The sequence below is a fragment of the Anastrepha ludens genome, chromosome 6, assembly GCF_028408465.1.
Source record: "Anastrepha ludens isolate Willacy chromosome 6, idAnaLude1.1, whole genome shotgun sequence".
NCBI classification, from domain to species: Eukaryota; Metazoa; Arthropoda; class Insecta; order Diptera; family Tephritidae; genus Anastrepha; species Anastrepha ludens.
In genome coordinates this window covers 121,739,866-121,761,410 of record NC_071502.1, presented here as the reverse complement: position 1 = coordinate 121,761,410, position 21,545 = coordinate 121,739,866, and the positions used below count along the sequence as shown (strand labels likewise).

General features: G+C 42.2%; 1 protein-coding gene across 3 annotated transcripts; it reads right to left on the bottom strand.

Annotated features, from left to right (window-relative positions):
- Positions 1 to 6,751: 6,751 nt before the first annotated feature.
- LOC128868003 (collagen alpha-1(I) chain-like) lies at positions 6,752 to 20,011 on the bottom strand. Of its 3 annotated transcripts, XM_054109689.1 has the most exons (12): positions 19,828 to 19,995; positions 17,047 to 17,415; positions 11,848 to 11,898; positions 10,912 to 11,783; positions 10,425 to 10,848; positions 9,560 to 10,359; positions 8,956 to 9,495; positions 8,563 to 8,896; positions 7,349 to 8,483; positions 7,195 to 7,288; positions 6,946 to 7,125; positions 6,752 to 6,882 (listed from the first exon to the last, which is right to left on the bottom strand). In XM_054109689.1, exons 2-11 carry the CDS (start codon positions 17,294 to 17,296, stop codon positions 6,976 to 6,978), a joined length of 4,650 nt encoding a protein of 1,549 aa, XP_053965664.1. In that variant the 5' UTR covers positions 17,297 to 17,415; positions 19,828 to 19,995; the 3' UTR covers positions 6,752 to 6,882; positions 6,946 to 6,975. The 3 variants fall into 3 exon arrangements, with proteins under 3 accessions (XP_053965664.1, XP_053965665.1, XP_053965663.1); XM_054109690.1 differs by having other exon boundaries at positions 6,752 to 7,125; positions 19,905 to 20,011; XM_054109688.1 differs by having other exon boundaries at positions 6,752 to 7,125.
- Positions 20,012 to 21,545: the final 1,534 nt, after the last annotated feature.

The following is a 21,545-nucleotide window of genomic DNA, read 5'->3' as shown; positions in this document are numbered from 1 at the left end:
TGTAACGTAATTATATGATTCTCACCTGATTCAATTACATAAATAAAATGCGCGCCTAAAGATATGCATCTCCTAAAATGCTTGAAAGTAGTGTCGGCTGAAATCATATAACAAATACATGCAGACACATTTGTTCTACATACAGGCGCTTTATTAAACACAGCACAGATTAAAGCTGATATTATATTGTAATTTAAGATGGATATAGACTTCTACATATGCATGTAGATATATGTCATAAATTTCTATGAAAGAGAAAGAACTATGCTCAAAAATTACTCAAAAACTCGATTTTAATACGTGTTTTTACTTTATTTGAAAATGTTTCATATGCAACACTCGTTTTTTCTGTAATACCATTTTTTTAGAGTGCTGCCATCTTTGAGTAATTTAATAAGAGTAATTTACGAAAACTACACGGAAATAAATGTTGAGATAAAGAATATTTAGTAAACCTCGACTCTGAAAACTTTTTTGTTTTGACAGCGGGGGGTTAGATGGGAAAGTGATGCGTACAATATAGCCACTCCTCTCCAATTGGCAACCTCTACCCACTGTCCAGGAACTGATGCCCTGGACTTGGTACTCCCTGTTTTCGCTAACGAGGCTCTGTCGACCGGTGACAAGGCGGTATAACCTTGTCAGCACTTTAAGCTAAGGTGTCGAGGTACCCGTGCCGAGAGCTGCATGGCTGGTAGTGTCTAAATAACCAGTCTTTAACGGTCCCCTCCGACGCCCAGGCTAGGTCGGTTGTATTAAGTGCCTTACCACGGCATGCCGGCTCTGCCGTGGCGGACCACCCCTTCCGTGCCTACTCGTGGGACCAAAAAGCTAATGGATTCTAAAACAAACAAAAAAACAAAAGAAGAAGTAAAGGAGTTAACGGAGAGTGTGCTGGGCACTCTCTCCGAGGACGATCTTCTGGCTTCCAGCCAGGAAACGATCGTCGAGACATGTTCGAGCGGTGCAAAACACAGCACCCCGCTTCTAAGACCAAGCCTTCTCCAGTCGGCTACCAAGACGACCTCTGGTGAGGTAATCAAGGTGGCCTCTGGAAAGGTCTCCTTGGGGGTCTCTGGTAAGGCCGCCAAGGTGACCCCTGGCAATGATGCCCCGGGGACCACTACGAAGGTCACCAAAAAGAAAAAGAACAAGAAGTCGTCCGGTACCCTACTCAAAGCGCGCTACCTGAGGGCGAAATTCATTCTGGCAAAGATTGCCAAGAATGAACAAGCCGGTAAAGCGCACGAGCGGGACGCTGAGGACCATGTGAAGTACGAGGCCGCGATCAGAGAGTACGAGGCCGCGTCCGCAGCAAAATTAAACCAGCCACAACAACAACCACAACAACAACCACAACAACAGCCAAAACCGGCACGGAGCTCTGCTAAACGCAACCGCTCACAGGATGTGAGTGGACGTGTGGCCAAAAGGAGCAAATACTCCTCAACCCAGGGGGCTGGGGGCCCTTCAACCAGTGCGGCAGGTGCGGCCTCGAGGGCGGCTTACAGTGAGGTGGCCAGAGATCATCTCCAAGTTGCCCTCGTGGACGCAAAAACCAATAGTGGAAGAGCGGTGTTACCCCTTTGGGATGCCATTGAGGGACGGCTATCGGGCATGGTCGTCAGACACCTCATGGATAAAAAAGGGCCAGCTCCGCTCTTTGACTCGGGCGAAATCTGTCGAGGCTGTAGGGTGATAAAATGTGCCAATCAGTACTCGAAGGAGGAGGCTTTCGCTAAAGCTCATCCCTGCCTCAGAAATTCCCAGGCGACCACGAGCCAGAATCTGGTTGCCGAAAATGGAGTTGGACAGTTCGGAAATTGTCCCGTGTCTCAAGCTACAGAATCCTGAGGCTCCTATGGATGACTGGTCTGTCATCAAAGTAGAAGAACCTCAGCAGCATAGCTGAGCCATATTACTGCTGATCAACAACGGGTCGCTGGAGGCACTCGAAAAACAGCAGTTTAAACTTCGCTTTGGCCTCAGGTTGGCCAAAGTGAAGGTCTTCCCCGCCTCTGTCGCCCTGGACGACGACTTGGAGAAATTGGGGGATGACACCAAGAAGCTGCTCGACGATCTACGGCAGTCTGGGACGGACGCAGACTCTGAACTGGGGGAGCAGTCGTAAAAGGTAAGTAACACTTTTGAACAGGTTGTTAAAAGTATTACAAATTAACCTTCGTCATTCCAAACTAGCCACAGATAACCAACGAGTCACCCTCCGGGAGGAGGACATCGATGTCTGCCTGATTCAGGAGCCATGGATCTGGCAGCAAAAAATCATTCGACTGAGGGACAGATCCTATGACCTTTTTTATGTCCAAAGGAACACAATTAATGCCTTTTTGCTGTCTAATTTCAGTTCACCGGATGTGACTGCGGTCAGGGTGGAACCATCCAGTGGCAGTTGCTTCTGCTTGGTGTCTGCCTACATGGCCCATGACAGATCGGCGCCTCCTGAGGAGTTGCAACATCTAGTGGATACTCTCCAGCCCAAGAAGGAGAACATCCTGATCGGATGCGATGCTAATGCCAGACACACCATTTGGGGCAGCAGCGAGATCAATGAACGGGGTGAGTCTCTGTTTGATTTTATACTAAGCCGTAATTTACTTATCTGGAACAAGGGCAACTCCCCAACTTTTGTCTTCCCGGCATTGGGAACATCAAGGGGTTGGGAGGAAGTTCTTGATATCTCTCTTTCTACAAACTCATCTGCTGTCAGGGTTGAAAATTGGACGGTCTCCCAGAGGAACTCGTTTTCGGACCACAGGTTGATCCTCTACGAAATCGATTTCGTTCGGGAGACCTTGCTACCCCGTAGGAACCCTAAACGAACAGACTGGTCTCTTTTCCACAGGGTTTTCTGCAAGAAGCTGAATAGGAGTAAGTTCTTGACTTCAACTAAGGAACAACTGGACACGCAAGTCAGACACTTAGAAGGGTCCTATCAGACTGCCTTCAAAGTGGCCTGTCCAGTATCCTTTAGCAAGGAAGACTTTCCTCCCTGGTGGAGCAAGACGCTGACCGACTTGAAAGAGAAGGTTAGGAGAGTCTTCAACAAATGTTACGAAATAAGGAACTTTCAAGATTACCGGGAAATCTTGAAAGCTTATAAGAAAGCCATTAGAGATACGAAGCGCAACTCTTGGAAAGAGTACTGCGAATCCATCGAATCCGTAAGAGACTCGGCCAGACTCAACAGGATCCTATCCAAGGACCACTCCTGTAAAACTCTTGTCAAAAGAGAGAACAGGGAGTGGGCTGAATCTGCAGGCGAATCCTTAAAAATCCTTATTGATGCCCATTTCCCGGAAAACTCTATTGATCCGGTCTGTAACGAAGACGCGAACCGGCAGGAGGGGTTACCTGTGATGTCCCTGACACCGGTCTTGTCCGTCAACAGAATAAACTGGGCAATCGAGAGTTTTTCCCCTTTCAAATCTCCAGGCATCGATGGTATCATGCCAGTAATGCTTCAGAAGACTAAGACCGTGGTGGTTCCCGTTCTTCAAAAGATCTTCTCGGCGTGTATCTCGCTGAACCACGTTCCTACTAGCTGGAAGAAAACCAAAGTGGTCTTCATTCCTAAGGCAGGAAGGAGGGGCCACGTCCTGGCCAAGGACTTCAGACCTATAAGTCTTACCTCCTTTATTCTCAAGGTGTTTGAAAGAGTAATCGACTGTCACATCCGAGAGCACTGTGAAACCAGACTTTCTCCAGCCCAACACGCTTACCTGAAAGGGAAATCTACCGAGTCAGCCTTACATGAGGTAGTAGGGACTGTAGAAAAATCTCTGGAGGGGAAACAATTCACTTTGGCGGCCTTTATAGACATAAAGGGCGCCTTTAATAATATTACGGCGGAGTCAATTGTCACGGCTCTAAACAGGCTAGGGGTGGAAATACCTATCTACCGCTGGATCTCGTCCCTGCTTGGTAGTAGGGAAATAAATGCGGTGGCAGGAGGGGCAAGAATCACCAGATTCGTACATAGGGGCACACCACAGGGCGGCGTCCTCTCGCCTCTCCTTTGGCTAGTAGCTGTAGATGAAGCCCTAACTCGCTTAAACAGGGGGGGGTAAAAGTGGTAGCATATGCCGATGACTTGGTCCTGATGGTCTCAGGTCCCTTCCCATCAGTAATGGCTGAAATTCTGGAAGGAGCACTGGCTACACTCAGCAGATGGGCCGCCAGTTGCGGTCTCAGAGTCAACTCTGACAAAACAGAGTTGATGCTATTCACCAGAAAATACAAGCCTCCACCTTTTAAGCTTCCTAGACTTAACAACCAGTGTCTTACACTTTCATCGGAAGTCAAGTATCTTGGTGTAATACTTGACCCCAAGCTCCACTGGAAGCCGCACATAGAAAATCGAGTTAAGAAGGCTAATATAGCCTTCTACGCCTGTAAATCTATGTTCGGCAAAAAATGGGGCCTCAAGCCACGTGTCGTACTTTGGATGTACAACTTAGTGGTTCTGCCAATTTTGACATACGGTTGCATAGTTTGGTGGTTAGCTCTTCAGAAGGGCTACAACTTCACTAAATTAGAGAGAGTGCAGAGAACTGCATGTGTAGGCATCACTGGTGCCTGTAGGACATGTCCCACCGCTGCGCTCAACGTTATTATCCACTTAATTCCTGTGGATCTGCAGGTTAAGTCCATTGCTGCTCAGAGCGCTATTAGACTGAAGGAGTTTGGCCTTTGGAGACAACTCCCTGTAGGGCATAGCAGCATCTTGAAGCAGATCTCCCCTTCCTTCTCTGATATTCGCACCGACCTCTCCATCCGCAAACTGTGCTTTGAGGGTTGTGCTAGGGCTATCTTTCCGAGCAGGCAAGATTGGAAAGAGGGGAGAGTTGTTGCGGATATAGATGCCTCTGTTTTCACTGACGGATCCAAAATGGAGTCTGGAGTGGGGGCAGGGGTCTACTCCAAATCAGCCAGCATTTCGGTCTCCTATAAACTGCCGGAGACAAGCAGCGTCTTTCAAGCAGAGGTCTTCGCGATCCTGCAGGCATGCAAAATGCTTCGGGATCGCTGTTGGGAGGGAGACATTAAAATTTTTTCCGATAGCCAACCTGCAATCAAGGCACTGTCGTCGCCGTACTGCAGATCTCTTCTCGTGAACTCCTGCAAGGAGGAACTTAAACGCCTCGAACGTGCTGGAAACATTTCCCTCATCTGGGTTCCTGGGCACAAGAATATAGAGGGAAATGAAATTGCCGATGAGCTTGCCAGGAAGGGGCGGCAGAACCAAATCCAGCTGCCCTCTTCTCAGACATCGGTATCCCCTTGGCCGTCGTTAAAGGGAAACTACACAACTTCTTTCTAAGAAAAGCGCAAGACAGATGGAGGTCTGTCTCATCGTGTGCCATTTCAAAAGCACTATGGCCTCAATATGACATAAACAAAACGCTTAAGGTGATGGGAACTCCCCGCCATTCAATTTCCAAACTCATTGCGGTGATCACTGGGCACTGGGTGATCGGCACTCACGCGGAGAAGCTTGGAATTCCGTACAACCCCCATTGCAGAAGCTGTGGGGATCCTGCAGAGAAAGAGACTGTGGAACACTTTCTCTGCAGATGTCCGGCCTTGGCGGCTAGGCGCTTGAGATTCCTCAGCGTCCCCTTTGGGGATGACTTGATGAAATTCTCCAGCCTAGATCCCTTTTCTCTCCTCCGCTACATCAACAGCACTGGATGGCTGTAGACGGGCTTATCTCCTCCCTTAATCCTTTCACAGGTAGTGGTCCACTTTATGGTATCAAAACGGCACGTAAGTGCTACTTGTAGTGTACCTGGGGTACTCTTGCCATCTTACCTACCTACCTACCTACCTGACAGCGTTGCCACCTGAAATTTATTAAAAAAGAATTCTAACTTATTTTACAACTGAATAAATACTAAGAGTTGGTATTAAACGAAAAGTGTTAAAAAGAAATATTGATAAAAAAAATTTCCAGTGGCGTTGCCACTTTATATTTAATTTTATATTAGAAATTAATTACCAAACTTAGAATAAAATTTAAAAAAAAGGGTATCCAACGACAAATGCTTATGGATATTGTCCATTCAAAAACATTTTTGGAAATAAATTCTAGAAATAAATTCCAAAACCTACTTAATATTAAAACATCCTTAAACAACAAAACATGTGCGTGAAGGCTCAAACCATAAAAAATAGCGTTGCCACCTAATTTTTAATAGAAAAAATATAAATCAATTACTAAACTGAACTTAATATTTGTATATTGTACGAAATTTGCTTAAAATAAAAAAGAAAGCCAAAATGAAAGCAAAACGTTTTTATAACTGCCAACGTCATAATTTTCATACGAAAATGGTGAATAATTGCGCGATGCAATTAATTATTGAAATACGGATTTAAAAAAAGGGATTAGGAAAATTTTAAAATAACATGAAATGCTGTTGCCACCTAATTTATAAATCAGAAAGTAGAACTAGAAACCTTTTACAACTTACAGCGATGAAGTAGGTTGTTGTTGTTGTAGCAGCATAACATTCCCCGTGCATAACGAGGAATGCTGTTGAAGTGACAGTCCTTAGCCGGATATAAATCCGGGTCGTTCCGGTTACGTAGAACCGACTGTCGTGGGAACGTGAAGTAGGTGAATGTAGGAAAGTAGGAAAATGAAGAAGGTTATCTTCATGGACGGTGGGCCAATAGATTTTGAAAATTCGAGGCTTCAAAATAAAGTTTAAAATCATTTCACGTAAAAAAGTGCATTTATTGTCCTTAAAAATATGCCAACAGTATAGAGTTACATCGAAATTTATGAGCATTCAGACGTTCAAGAAGTAAAATTAAAAAGCATTAAATTAAGTTACAATGCGTTTTGAGAGCCCTTTGCTATAGTCAAAACAAAATATCAAAAGAATAAATCAAGTAAAGTATAGTATATATATCTTATACCTAAGAGAGCGAGAGAGTTGTGTATTCCTATCAATTATAAAAACATACTGGACCCAATTCGATGCGGAACTGTTGATTAGCCTCGCCAACATCTCTGATTTTAACATCAACAATTGGCAGCCTCTGTGGCTTCTCAGTTTTATATGTGATCACCGTTTTGGCCCAAGAATTCGAGCGATGCTGAAAAAGCAATAAGAAAAGGTTTATAAAAAAAATAACTCGCGGTGGAAGAAATCCTCTGTCACGTACCCTGCATTCATCGCTTTCTGCTTCAAAGCGCAGACGCAGCGGTCCCTTTGGCGTTAATTCTGCATCATTCCATGACAACAGCTTTAGGCCATTTCTAAAATGAAACAATAACTAACATTAAACCGACACAGCAAGTAAACTTTTTTCCGCTTACCGATCGTTCGTTTTGTCTTCATCCAAATAGCCAATTGTATTTCGACAATTGAAAGTGATTCTTTGTGAGGCCTTAGCGGAAAGCAATTGCAGGAAGCCCAACTGATGCGAATCGGTTTTGTAGGTGATTTTCATACCTCCAGGCATTTCACTCAGCCACGTTTCCCTCTCAGCGCCTTTGTAGCTTAACACTGGCGTTTCTTGTGGCTTCGGTAGTATGCACGAACCGCGCGTCTCACGCTCACAATACACCAAGATAGCGTCACGTGGATCAGCTTCATTTGGATCGATCCAGTATTCGCCAGATTTGTAGTCAGGATAGGCCGCGAAAAGATCACGACACGTTTTGGCTGGTGCCGATTGCTGACCGTTGGGTCTTCGCAATCTCTCAAAAGATGCCTTCAAGTGTTCGAACGCCTTGATTACCATCGCTTCCTTTTCGTCATCGGAAAGTCCTTCTGGTAGGAGATTCGGTTGGTCACTTTGAAAATCGATGCCTTTTGTTTGGCCTTGATTGAGTAAAGCAGTAAGTGCAGCTACATCGTATCCGACCGATTCTCCAGGTGAGCCTGGTGGTCCTGGGGGACCGGCGGGTCCTATGGGTCCAGGTTTACCCTCACCGCCGCTTAAGCCACGTGGACCAGGTTGACCTGGCGGGCCCATAGGCCCAGGGTTGCCATCGCGGCCTTGTGGACCACGCATTCCCATCTCTCCTGACTTTCCCGGCTGACCGGGTATGCCTGGTGGACCTGAGTCACCTTTAAGACCTGCTTGGCCGGGCATACCCTGTAAACCGATAAGACCGCGATGACCCTTGATACCTTTAGGACCAGGCTCACCATGTTCACCCTTTGGTCCTTCAACACCTGGTGGGCCAGATTTGCCACGCAGGCCTTGTGGTCCTTCAACACCTGGTAAACCAAGATCGCCCTTTGGTCCACGCTCACCTTGTAAACCTACCGGCCCCATGGCACCAGGTGGACCGGGCAGACCAGGATTTCCCGGTGGTCCAGGATTTCCTACTTGTCCCTGAGGTCCTTTATCACCAACACGACCAGCAATTCCAGGAGGTCCAGCTTTACCAGCTGGTCCTTCAGGTCCAGACTCACCCATTGGACCCGGTAGGCCTTGTGGTCCTACAAGTGATATTCAAACATTATTACCAAGACTCTACAATATTAAATTAATTTTATTTGTACTAAAATTTGTACATACCTTGCAGGCCTTGCGCTCCCGGTGCACCATCCTTTCCGGGTCTACCTTGTGGACCTGCTTCACCTGGAACTCCTCTTAAGCCACGCAAACCTGCCGCGCCTGGTGGACCAGACAAGCCTGGCATTCCGCGTTCACCAACATTACCGGGTGGTCCTGGATTACCCGCTGGCCCAGGAGGTCCATCATTGCCTGTTTCACCTTTTTGTCCCTCCAAACCAGTTGCACCTTGCAAACCTTGAGATCCAGGATTTCCTGGTCTACCGGGTTCCCCAGGATTTCCCTTAGCTCCTGGAAATCCAGCCACACCAGGTAACCCTTGGCTTCCGGGTTGTCCCTATAAAACAGTTCATTATCATTTGTCTTTATGTTGACAACAAAGACTAAACATCTTACAGGTTGACCCTGATCACCGGGTCTGCCAGGCAATCCGCTTAATCCTGGTTCTCCCCTGAGTCCTGGTTCACCTCGAGCACCTTTCAAACCACTTAAGCCCACGGGACCTTGCAGACCCTGCTCTCCGGGGGGACCATGAGGTCCTAGCATGCCTTGTTCGCCTTTGATACCCATTAAACCACGATCGCCTTTTGCTCCGGGTAATCCTGCCAAGCCTGGGGCTCCAGGATAACCTGGTGGGCCCTGCAAACCAATTGGTCCTCTTTCACCAGGACCACCTGCTGCTCCTTGCTCACCTGGTTGCCCAGGGCTTCCAGGCTCACCCCTTTCTCCTGATTCACCGGGTGCTCCAGGTGGTCCTACCATTCCTTGTGGGCCACGATCGCCTGGACGGCCTGGTGGACCTTCCGGACCAAATGGTCCTATGCTACCACGCTCACCTTTTTCTCCTGGCAACCCAGAAAGTCCTCTCGGACCAGGCAATCCCAACATTCCTGGCGCTCCCATATGTCCTTTAGATCCTAGTTTTCCAGGTAAACCCTAATTTATATTGAATAAAGAACTGTTATTCGAAAAAGCATGCTTTTTCTCAAATTATACTTACTTGTGGTCCGTCATGCCCTGGCGCACCAGGTTCTCCACGCTCTCCAGGTGTTCCAGGCTGACCTACTGGACCTCTTTCACCAGGGTAACCACGTTCACCACGTAATCCAGAAGGGCCAACAAGACCTTGTGGGCCAGGTGGTCCGGCAGATCCATCTTTTCCTGGAGCGCCTGGATTACCAGCGACGCCAGGTAGACCTTGGAAACCTCTGGGGCCAGCAGTGCCTGGCTCTCCACGCTCACCATCTTGACCAGGAGGACCACGAGGACCTTGTGCGCCAGGCAAACCATCTTTGCCGCTATCTCCATGGGGCCCTTGCGGACCCGGTGGACCTGGCTCACCATTTTTACCAGGTTCTCCGGTGAAACCTTTATCGCCAGGAATGCCCATTGGTCCAGGTAGCCCCTGCAAGCCTTGCAGACCTTGTTCACCGGGCCTTCCATCGGCGCCAGGAATTCCCCTCTCACCCACAGGTCCAGGTTTTCCTGGAGGTCCTATACGTCCTGGCAAACCACGCAAACCTTGAACTCCTGGTATACCGGGTTGTCCAACATCGCCTGGACTTCCCTTTATGCCGTGTGGTCCTTGTATGCCGCGGTCGCCGGGAGTACCTTTTGGACCAATAGGACCATCTGGACCAGAAATTCCAGGCAATCCTTGCGGTCCTCTTTCGCCAGTTGGGCCTGAAGGTCCGGTAGGTCCTCGCATACCGCGTTTACCACGTTTTCCTTCCGGCCCTACCGTACCTGGTAAGCCACGCGGACCTGATTGACCAGATTCTCCTTTAATACCTTGATCGCCTAGAAAAGTTATAATTTATGTTTTTAAAAGACCTTACAAATAAAACACCAAACAGGGGTAGTACCTTTATAACCACGTTCGCCAGGTTGCCCTGGTGTGCCTTTTATACCAGGTTCTCCTGGACTGCCAGGTATGCCATCCGGACCACGGGGTCCAGGAAAACCTTGCGGTCCTGCAATACCAGGTGCACCCATCGAACCTTTGTCACCATGTAAACCATCTTTACCAGGCGGTCCTGACATGCCAGGCTCACCGGCAGCGCCTGGACGTCCAGCCTCACCGCGTGGACCCTGCAATCCTTGATCACCTTTTGGTCCTGGATGTCCCCAATCGCCTTTGGCACCGGGACTACCAGGGAAACCTGGTGGACCAGGCTTGCCAATAGAACCAGGTTGCCCTGCAGCACCCGGATTACCATCTAACCCTCTGGCGCCCTGTGGACCCGGTGGCCCTTCACGCCCACGCTCCCCACGAGGACCAGCAGGGCCCTATCAAATAAAAACTATATATCTATTTTCATAAACAAAAGGAAATTCAACAGTAAAACATACCTGTGGGCCTGTAGGGCCAACAGCACCCATTGGGCCAGTGCCACCTTTCTCACCAGGAGCACCTAGCTCACCTTTTGCGCCATCAATACCAGGCAAGCCATGATGCCCCTTCAAACCGGGAATACCTGGCATACCGGGTAAGCCTCGTGGCCCTGGTATACCTGCAGCACCTTGCAATCCAGGTTCACCATCCTCACCAGGAGAACCATCTTTACCTGGTGGACCAGGTAAGCCGCGTGGTCCCATCAAACCAGGTGGACCTTGTGGTCCAGGCTCGCCAGGTTCACCACGCATGCCTTGAAAACCTTGAGGGCCAACAGGACCTGAGCTACCAGGTGCACCACGTGGACCGACAGCTCCCACAGATGATTGCAGATACTGAAACTCCGGAACGAATGGTAACGAACTGGGACCCTTATCCGAATTTGCATACTCAGCGGCCAACTGTTGGTGATAATAACTCATATCCGGTATCGGGCCAGGCACGCCAGGATTTCCAGGCACACCTGGATTACCAGGCGTACCAGGTATACCACCCTCTCCCGGACGACCTTGTGCACCCGGATAACCAGGTAAGCCGCGTGGGCCAGTGGAAACGCCAGCATAGGGATTGTCTTCAGCGGTATCTGGGAGATTAGGCTCTGTCGTCGTGGTAGTTGTTGTGGTGGAAGTTGCTGGTGGGATGTGCATGCAATTTTCAGTCTCGCGACAGATCACCTTGCCTTCAGTGCAAGAACAAGAATTTGTGCAGCCATTGCGCTCGCTGGTAAATTCATCACCATCGCGATACCAATTACCCTCATACAGACATGAAAAAGCACCCACAACGTTGGCGGGGGTTTCAACATTTGGCACATTCGACGGGTTGCTTGCTGGAAAATGTATGGAAGCAAATAAGTCAATAAAATTGTATAAAACATGAATGAACATTTATACCTTCCTGGTGGGTATCGAAACCGTTAGTGCCGCCTACATTCACGTCGGCATCTGGAAAGAGAGAGCGCATAGTTTACATGGTTGTGCTAGTAACTTAGCTTGTAAAAGGGTGTATATATGTGTATGTATGTATGTGTGTGTGTGTATATGTGTGCTAGTGTTTTGCTAAAAGCAAATAGTTACTAGCGCACATAAGTAATGTAAATATTCCCGACATGTGTTCCACTTGTGCAACTCCAATTAATTTCTGCTACTGCACTTTTCATTAAGAGCAATCTTCATCCTTGCATTAATATCTTCATTATGCTATTACAACTTTGTTATCGCTTTGTCAACATGAGAATCGAGACAATTATAAACATACACACATTCCCATCGGTATGTATATATTTATTTTGAATAGCAAAAATTTCCCATTTCATCAGTTGCAAATCAAGCAAATGTAATTTCGGAAGAATAGTTGAATATACAATTTATTTATATGGTAATCTACTTATGAAACGAGTCTCAGCAATACAGTGGTCTGCTTCAGTCTTATTTTACACAAAAAATTGAATACAGTTACTCTTCATATATTCTTACACACTTGCGTTAAAAGCCCTCTTCGAATCATCATCAGGATAACGAACATATGAAGCGACTGGCACAAAAAACATACGTTGGCAGCATTGGAAAAGATCTGCGAAAATTGCATTTGTTTGGAAACGTTTAATGACTGCTTACAGGTATAGCTACGCGAGTTGCTTGCATTTGTTTTTATTTTTAGTCGAGAGTCAGCAACAACAATGAGAAGAAGGGGAACACAAAGCAAATTCACAGCCTAATAAGCCAATATCAGAAGAAAGATTTGGCAGTATAATAATTCTCGCTGGCGGCGAATATTAATACAAGGTTTCCAATATTCAACGGGCCCATCTGGCAACCCTGTATCTTTTGACAGAGACGTCAGATCGCTTAATTACATACCGCGTTGGAAGCGTCAGTCTAAGCAGATTTTTACCATGGAACAGTAAACACCGCGCAAGCGCTCCCAAATTGTTGAAATTTACATTCAACAAAAGAAATCAATTGTGAAAACTCAACGTGCGTATAAAAAATTAAATAATGTAAAAACAGAACGCCTTCTAAGAACACCATTAAACGCTTGTACGAAAGGTTTTCGACTGGGTATGCTCTTTCTAATCCAAAGAGGCCAAATCAAAACCGACAAAGGACATCAAGGACATCCCAAAATCGCCATTCTCAGCAGTTGGGCACTGCTCGGACCACTTTACAACGAACTATCCGCATTGATTTGCATTTATTCCCGTATAAGATTCAATTGACGCAAAGATTGTTGCCTGCGCCCAAAGAGTCATCGAAGTCCGTCGGGTCCGTCTAATATGGGCAACCCTTTAGATAACTTTGTGGTTACTTTTACATGAAAATAAATTGTAACTAATTATTTATTTATTTTGTTATTTCTTTTATTTTTTTTTTTAATATAGTTCATACCACAACAAAAACCATATAAAACAATGTTGGGAGCATTGTATAAAATTTGTAAAAATTCGGCAGATTTGCAACAAAATATCAAACTTTTAATCAGAACGTTTACAAAAATTTCGGGAATGCAGTTTTATAGATCATTGAATTTTGGTACAATAAAGTGCAGGTTTCAAGTAGACTAAAAATCACACTGATTTTCTGAGAATTTGTTTCAGTCCCGATCTTGTGCATTTTCTCCATTTAAGGGGTTATATACCTTGTGTTTTTCAAAAAAATCAAAATAAATTTTATTTCTTTATCGTAAAGTACAATCCCTTGAGAACATTTTCCAAAAATTTCATAGAGATCTGAGCAATAGATCGAAAGTTACAGCGTTTTAAATTGTGCGTCGTCACGTCCTGAGCGTACGGCCTCATGCGGCGCTTGAAACTTTAAACGCGATTATCTCAAAAACGTGTTTTTCCAAAAATGCTTTTGCGGTGGACGCGATTGCAAAAAAAGTATTCAACCGATTTTTATAATTTTTTTTTTAAATTGTTCGTAATTGATGTCGCCTCTTAGTGAACGATCAACTTTTTATGTATAAATTTTTATTTTGCAGATATGAATTTTTTAATGCCAATTTTAGGACTGTAGAAGTGGAGTTTTTTAAAAACATGTTCCTATTTTCACAAAAATCAAAATATTTAATATATTGATCGTTCACTAAGAAGATATAACCCTATACTAATGAAATCTTTTCGATTTTTTGATTTCAGTTGACTTGGTGGACTTGAATCGCGTCCACCGCAAGCCTCTTCCAAAAAAAGGGTCTTGGGGGAAAACGCCATAACTCCGCCATTTTTAAATATTTTTACACAAACAAAGCCTTTTTTTTTTCTTTAAACATTGTAATATCCAATAATAAAAACTTTTATACAATAAAATTATTGCTACATATCTTTAAAAAAAACCCAACTTTCGCTAATTTCACCGGACCACAAGGTATATAACCCCTTAACGCCTGCTCCACATTTTTTTATATGGAAGAAAATACCCAACACCGTCAGCAGAAAGAATTGTCAAAAATCCATTCAATTTTAAGCCGCTTCAACCTTGCACTTTGTTATACCAGAATTTAATGGGCTATAAAACAAACCTTGAAACTGCATATGGCCCTTGTACGAAAATGAACCATATTTTCATTAACAAATTATTAAAATCAAATGACAAATAAATAAATTAAGTTAAGTCAATAAGTTAGCAAGTCCCCGTGTATAAATATACCCCACACCACTATCCCAACCCCATTCCATGCGAATTATCCACTTCTCGTAACAGTGTTGGAACGGTCTATGTGAGATCTATTCAGATCAGCCAGCTATACCTAACCTAGACTAACAGTGCTGGAAATCTTCTCCTGTCAGTCAATAGACTCAAATCTTGTTCATAAGAGTGGCACAGTGTAAGGCACCGCGCTTATGGTGTAACACTGGAATGTTGTACTCGTCTCGAAATTTAATACCCGAGAATTTCGTATGAAACTGCGTATGGTATTGTTGAAGAGCCCACGACCTTTCCTTCAGAATTTGGGTGTTCTTTTCCTCGCTATATCACAAAGTTCAGCAAAAGCGTGTTGGTGGTAATGTTGGTTTGTACCTCAGTGACCCTCAGAAACTCAGTTGAGGTGCACAAAGTTCCATATGTATTGTTCTGAAATTTAATTATATTTTTCGTGCTTTTTTTATTCCCATACCAATAAATGTGTGTCATTTACATTTCATATTTTTGCAAAAAAGATTTCCTTTTCAAGCGTAAAATTTTTAGGCCCAATATTTCCTGCGAAATAAATTGTAATTTGAACGAATTATCTACAGTATTTTTTATAGAAGTGAGAGGTACAACATTTGGAAGATAAGACTTTACACAAAACCGTTAGCGGTAGCTTAGCAGCATTTATCTCACATTACTCAATAGTCACACCTTTTAGCTTTCGGCAGCAGACGATAGAAGATCCAACGGGGGTTTAAAACGTTTTTCTTTAAGCTAACTCTATAGCAGCTTAGACAAAGGTAAAGCCAATAATATAACAGGTAGTAAAAACAATTATTCAGCATCACAAACTAAAATTGATTCATTCCTTTAACAAGCTAACTTATTAGCATCGAGCAGCAACCTCTTCCTCATGCAGCCATCAACGACTGACATACTAACGCGGAAAAATTGCCATACACCACCCAGGAGGTACAGTCGCTCTACCTTATAAAGTTTATACGCAAATATCATTCTTTTTTTAATGCTTTTATCTATCAAAAAGGTTTATGTCTAAATCTATAATCTAAATACGCACAAAAACGCAAATATATTCATAGACGTGCCTATCGCTCACTCACATTTTATGCTTTTTTCTCTTCTGCCTGGCCTGCCTGCCTGCCTTTGAAAAGTATACAACTTTTAATCAGTTCATTTCCATCTGCACATCTACAAACATAAAAACAAACACTAGCCGTATGACCTGCATATTAATTCATATGTATTCGCTTTTCCCTTAAGAAAATCATCGAATGCCTTAATCGATTTCACACTCACTTCAATGGACTCATTCTCTGTGTCCATTCATTTATGATTTGCAGATGCGCTATTCTCGTATTTGACACAAATTCTGCATCATTCACATAGATTTCGCTGTAAAGCGAAATTATTTATTTTAGTTTTTTTTGTGTTTTTCCTTGATGTTGCAATAAGATTGCTTGCTTGAACGTGCAACAAACATAAAAGTTTACTGCGCTCCAATTAGCAACAAACGAGGTTGTCAGCTGAGCAATTGAAATTGAATGGAGATGTCATTAAAAGCGTGCGCATATGTGTGTGTGCGTAAGTACATATCACAGAGATGAATTGCTGAAGTTCGATAGACGTCAATGAAAAAGATGTTAATAATAAAAAGGCATGCATTGGAAAATATTTGTTTGGGATATACACAGAATATTTTCTTGAATTTTTAAAACAATACAAAAATTTGTTTTGCTTCGAGGTGTATATGAGTAGAAATCGTAGAGGTAAGAATCAGTAGTGGCTAGGGCAATTGAATTTCATAAGTAAATATTACATATAGTTTACTTTGAACTTTAAGTCCATAAAGAAATTGATATAATATCAGTAGTTTGATATTTTCCAAAAAGCCTCTCCAATAGCGCGGTAGTACGAAACAATAACTTTCCTACGCTTATTTATAAGTACATATTTTCTTAAGTTTTTCTCTGATTTCCTTGAAATTTTGATATGCCATTCAGGAAGTGATATGCTTTCAAAGAAAGTAAAAAACTAAAACTCCATGTTTCAAAATGAATCCCTAAAATTCGTTTAAAGTTTCCTATGTTTCAAGTTCACCTAACCTGACTTCTTTGCGTAAAGCCACATAAGTAGTATGTGGAAGTATATATATAAGGAACACAGAACTCTCTTCAAAGTCATTTGAAAGAAATTGTATTTCATTTTTAATGACAAAAATTACGCTTTCCAATAAAGAAAAGTTCGAGTAAGTATTTTCTGGCGCCTTTTTTCTGGATATATGAAATAACAAGAGCTTTATGTCCTTCACTGTATAATGAAACATGAGCTCTATTGTATAATTTTATGGTTATGTGAAAGATGTGAAATGCTTTCTTTCCGGCTTTCGCTTAAATTATTATTTGCATTACTCCTTTCCACATAACTTCTCCTTATACTCACCCACGTCCACATCTTCGTAGTTGTTGTAATCGTATGCTTCGAACTCATCTGTGCCCGGTAAATCGGCTTCCGGTTGCGGCTCCTCTGCTTGCGGTCGCTCATTAAATGCTTTACGGTATTTTTTCACTTTTTTAGTACGTGTTTTTCGCTTTCCTACATGCGCTCCAGCAGAGTTCTCCGCCCAAGCACACTCAAGCAAAACGCACAGAACGCATGCGAAGCATAGGAGATGTAAAGGCTTGAATCTCATTTTTTGTTTTGCTATTTATCTTTATTTTTATTTTTTATTTATTTTTTTTTTTTTTGAATCGCGAAAAATTCAAAATGCTTTGGATTAAGTATTCATAAGGTCATTTGCTGCATCATAAACTGCACAGGAATAGATAAAAACAATGTAAGGTATAAAACAAAAAATGTGAACAAAAAACAAACAAATCTTTTTGAATGACAGGATTTGGATAAGCAAGCGTAAACCAAAAACAAACAAAAAAAAAAACAGCTTTAATAACAAACTATAGGTAAAGAAATGGAAATGGCAATGTCATGAAAGGACTAAAAGCCGAAAAAACGAAATTTAAAAGCCGAAATCCGAAATCTGCTGTTCGCATCAACGGGCAATGCGTAGCGACAGCGCTTCGATTTCGATTTTACTGCAGCCAAACTGGGTCAACCGGCTGCTCGTAGGCAACACGCTCACAAAAGTGAACTCAGTGCAAGTGCAGTTTTTTATTTTTGCCACCATTTGTTTGAACAAGTCGTTCTCGTTGCTTTATGTGTGTGTTTTTATTGCGCTAAAAACATTTTTGAACGTGACACGTCCCCATCGCAACAGAGACTAGTTTCATTTTTTTCCATGTTTTTCTTTTTTTGTTTTTTTTTTATTCATTCGGCCAATCCACAGTAATCTCAGTTTATTTGGACGAGGTCATCAACTTGAATTGATAAAACGCATACACACACACAGCCATTAGAAGTGGGATGCCCTTGTCCAAAAAAGCGGTAGTCAGCTTTTTTTACTATTGTTTTTGTTTGAATTACTTTTGTTTTTTATGGCCACACACACATATGTATATGTGTGTTTGTATTTGCTTTGATTAATTGTGTATGCGTGCGAGTGTGTTTGTATACGCGCTTTCAACTTTTTTCCCGCTTGTCCCGCATATTTGATTCGATTTATACGGACTATGGCGGCTCTTATCAAGCCACAGCATAGATTTGAGTTCACTCTTTTTTGTTGCTGGTATGTCTGAAGCTATTAATGACCGAAATTTGTTGCTTTGTCCCCGATTAAGAACTTGGCTGTGTGCGTTAATTGTCTATGTATTTGCAGGTACATTTTCGTTAATTAAAAATTAAATCACAAACAAAAGGAATACAACTAAAAATAATATTTTGATAATTTCGAAATGTTTCCGGTATGCAGCAGAGCGCTCGTATGCGCAATTACTTAAATGTTGAAGGTAATCGGTTTTAGGACTCAAATAAAATATGTAGAAAATTTAATCAAATACTCGCATACATTCTTAAGTTAGAATCTAATTATCCATTGGAACTCCTAATTTAGCTCTACTAAGTACCGGTTGACTGCATCACTCATGTCAAACCAAGTCGAAAATAAAATGAAAAGCTATTACTACTCTAAGAAACATTATTTTAAAACCAATTCAAACCTCTTTCTTTCCTATTTGTTTAAATAAAGTTAACAATGAAACTACAAAACCGATTACTCTTTTAAATCCGTTTTCACAAAACCGTTTTTTCACACAATTAACCACTGACTCAATAAAACGCAAGCTATTTAAAGTGAAAAATTCGAATATGCACTACCTTCAGTTTTCAATTTTATTTTTCAAAAAATACTATACGAGGGATGCTATTTATGTTTTTGATCAAAGAATGGGAAAACAGGCATTGGTGGTTAAAAATGGTTTTACTGTTTTTCAAAATAATACCAATTATGATCAATACATTTGTGCATACATTTGACCAATTTCCGAGACACCTTGGAATATTACAATATGATAAAATATGTTTTGTCTAATTTTTTCATAGAAAATTCATTGTCGCCTCACAACACTAGGCCAAGAGCAGAAACATAAATAGCAATCCTCGTACAACTTAAAAAACTGTTAGAACTGAAATTCCTGAGGCGACTGTGTACTTTATAGCGCGACTTATTTCCTTTTCAAAATTTACAGATCAAGCATTTGAAATTTTAGTTTATTAATTTTTATTAAAAAAAGTTTTATAATTTTTTTTATTGAAATAATTGTATTTACTCAAATGTTTATTTTTTTTATTTAAAACCAAAAATCCGTTTTTTAATTAAATACATCTTGCTGCTTTAAGTGGCTGCATATTCGCGGACGTGTTCCACAATATGTAGTATTGCATAATCCTTGTCACATAAATTTTTTTCATTTTATTTGAATTAAAATTTCGTAATAAAACCACCATTATAATAAAGTATTTTCAACAACATCTTTTTTTTTTTTGTTTTCAAATCAAACCACACAAATGTAATATCCGGTTAGTGTCACATGTACGCTTATGTAATCGTATGCTTTGCATATTTCTACACGCACACACACACTCTCATCTATATGCATATGAATTTTATTTATAGCAATATTTCCGGTATTATGCTTGCCATTTTTATATTTTTTATTAATAGTTCTCCAATTATCAAAACACTTCTTGCAACTTTCCGATTCTGTAATTCAATATCCCTTATAGTATCCTTTTTGCGTTAAATGCATATCTGCTACATGGCCTACTGACCCCTTTTCTAGGTTTAGCTGTTGCCTTCACTTCCGTTCCGCACTTCTCACTATTTTCTCACACAAATCACTTCTTACCCGGGACCAAATCTAAACCAACCGAAAACCAAACGAACTGAAGCTTTTTCAAGACGCGCTTGGCTTTTTATAGCACTCACTGATCGCAGCAGATGAAAACGAAAATCTAAAAGCGATTGCCTTAACTTCAGAACGCTACAAGAAATAATTCAGTCTGAGAATTATCAGCAATAGCCCTCAATAGGCCACCATCACTATCTGCAACTATTCGAATTTCGTATGGCTCGTTTGCGTATATGTAAGAGCGCTGGCGTGTGATCAACGCGTTTGCGAGTCTGCAAGGAGAGCATATTTTCAATTAAAAATAAATGTGCGTTAAAGTGAGGAGTATTAGCTTGAATGCTATGATATGAGCACAGCGAAATTCTTTGTTTTTCTCAAAGTGTTCTAATGATCTTGCGCTCCTATGTTGTCGTTCTTATACTCGCCCAGTTGGCGGCATAAATGTTGGTGTTTGCGTATTTCCATGCGCAGCAAGCAGACTGATAAGCGTTGTTGTAAGCCGGCCGGCCGGCTGTTGCGTGGCTGTTCAGCTGTTACTTCATATGTTGAGGTGGACTGATATTTTTAGACTCACAATGTCATAAAAATATAACAATAATACAATATAACAAAGAGCGAGCGCTCTGATTTTTCTATTGGGGTTAGTAAGTTATTGATAGTTGTTTAAAAGTAAATAAAATATTCTGCTATGTAAAACAAAACAAAAAAAAGTATATTCCAATCAAGTAATCTTTGTCAGGCAAGTGAGTGTGCTAGCGCCAGTAAAATAAAAGCGAAATCATAAAAAACTACACGTGAACAGATACCAAGCATGAGACTGACATTAGTTTAATCCCACCAAGAAACATCAAATCATTTCAAGCGAGACAAAGATGCATCGAACGATTCATCCTCAGCAGATTGTCACACGCGATAGTGATAGTGAAATAACTGATTGCCTGCCCATGAAACAATGGTCAGCGCATAGTTGGGTCAAATGTTTAACTGCCCATTTTACTGCGTCACAAAAGCAAGAACTCATAACTCTTCAACTTCGACAAACAGTGCAGCCTATGAAGTGAAGTAACGCGAAAAAACCGCAATTGAAAGTTCAAACATCCCCTGTCAGGGTATCTTAAAAAATATGAAATTCGCTTAGAAATATCAGCAACTGCGTATGGGTGCTTACAGTATATAGAAGCACACAACTTACCTTCTGATACATTCACTCCATACGTTGTCTTATGCAATGTTTATCAACATGTTGCTATCATCTCTCCACTTTGCACAACACAATGTTGCTACTCCTCAATATTAACTAGCAATCGTATATCGTAATTAGACTTTTTCGAAATGCGTATTTGGTGAATTTTTCACTCTAACCTAGCAACATTTTTTATGCTCGAATTTATATGTTGCGAAAACATTTTTAAAAGCAGCGGCCTGTTAACACCGCGAAGCTTCGAATATCGCTTTTCTCAGTACGCATGGATTTTCGAACTATTTGTTGGAACTGTCAGTTGCTTTCCACTGTCAGGTATTTTGCATGCACTCAAAAATTGAATCACTTCACAGCAGGATAGCGGCGAGAATTTTAACACCCCCAAGTGGAAACAAGCAGTATCTCGTAAAATTCGAAATTCCTACAATTCAGTTGTT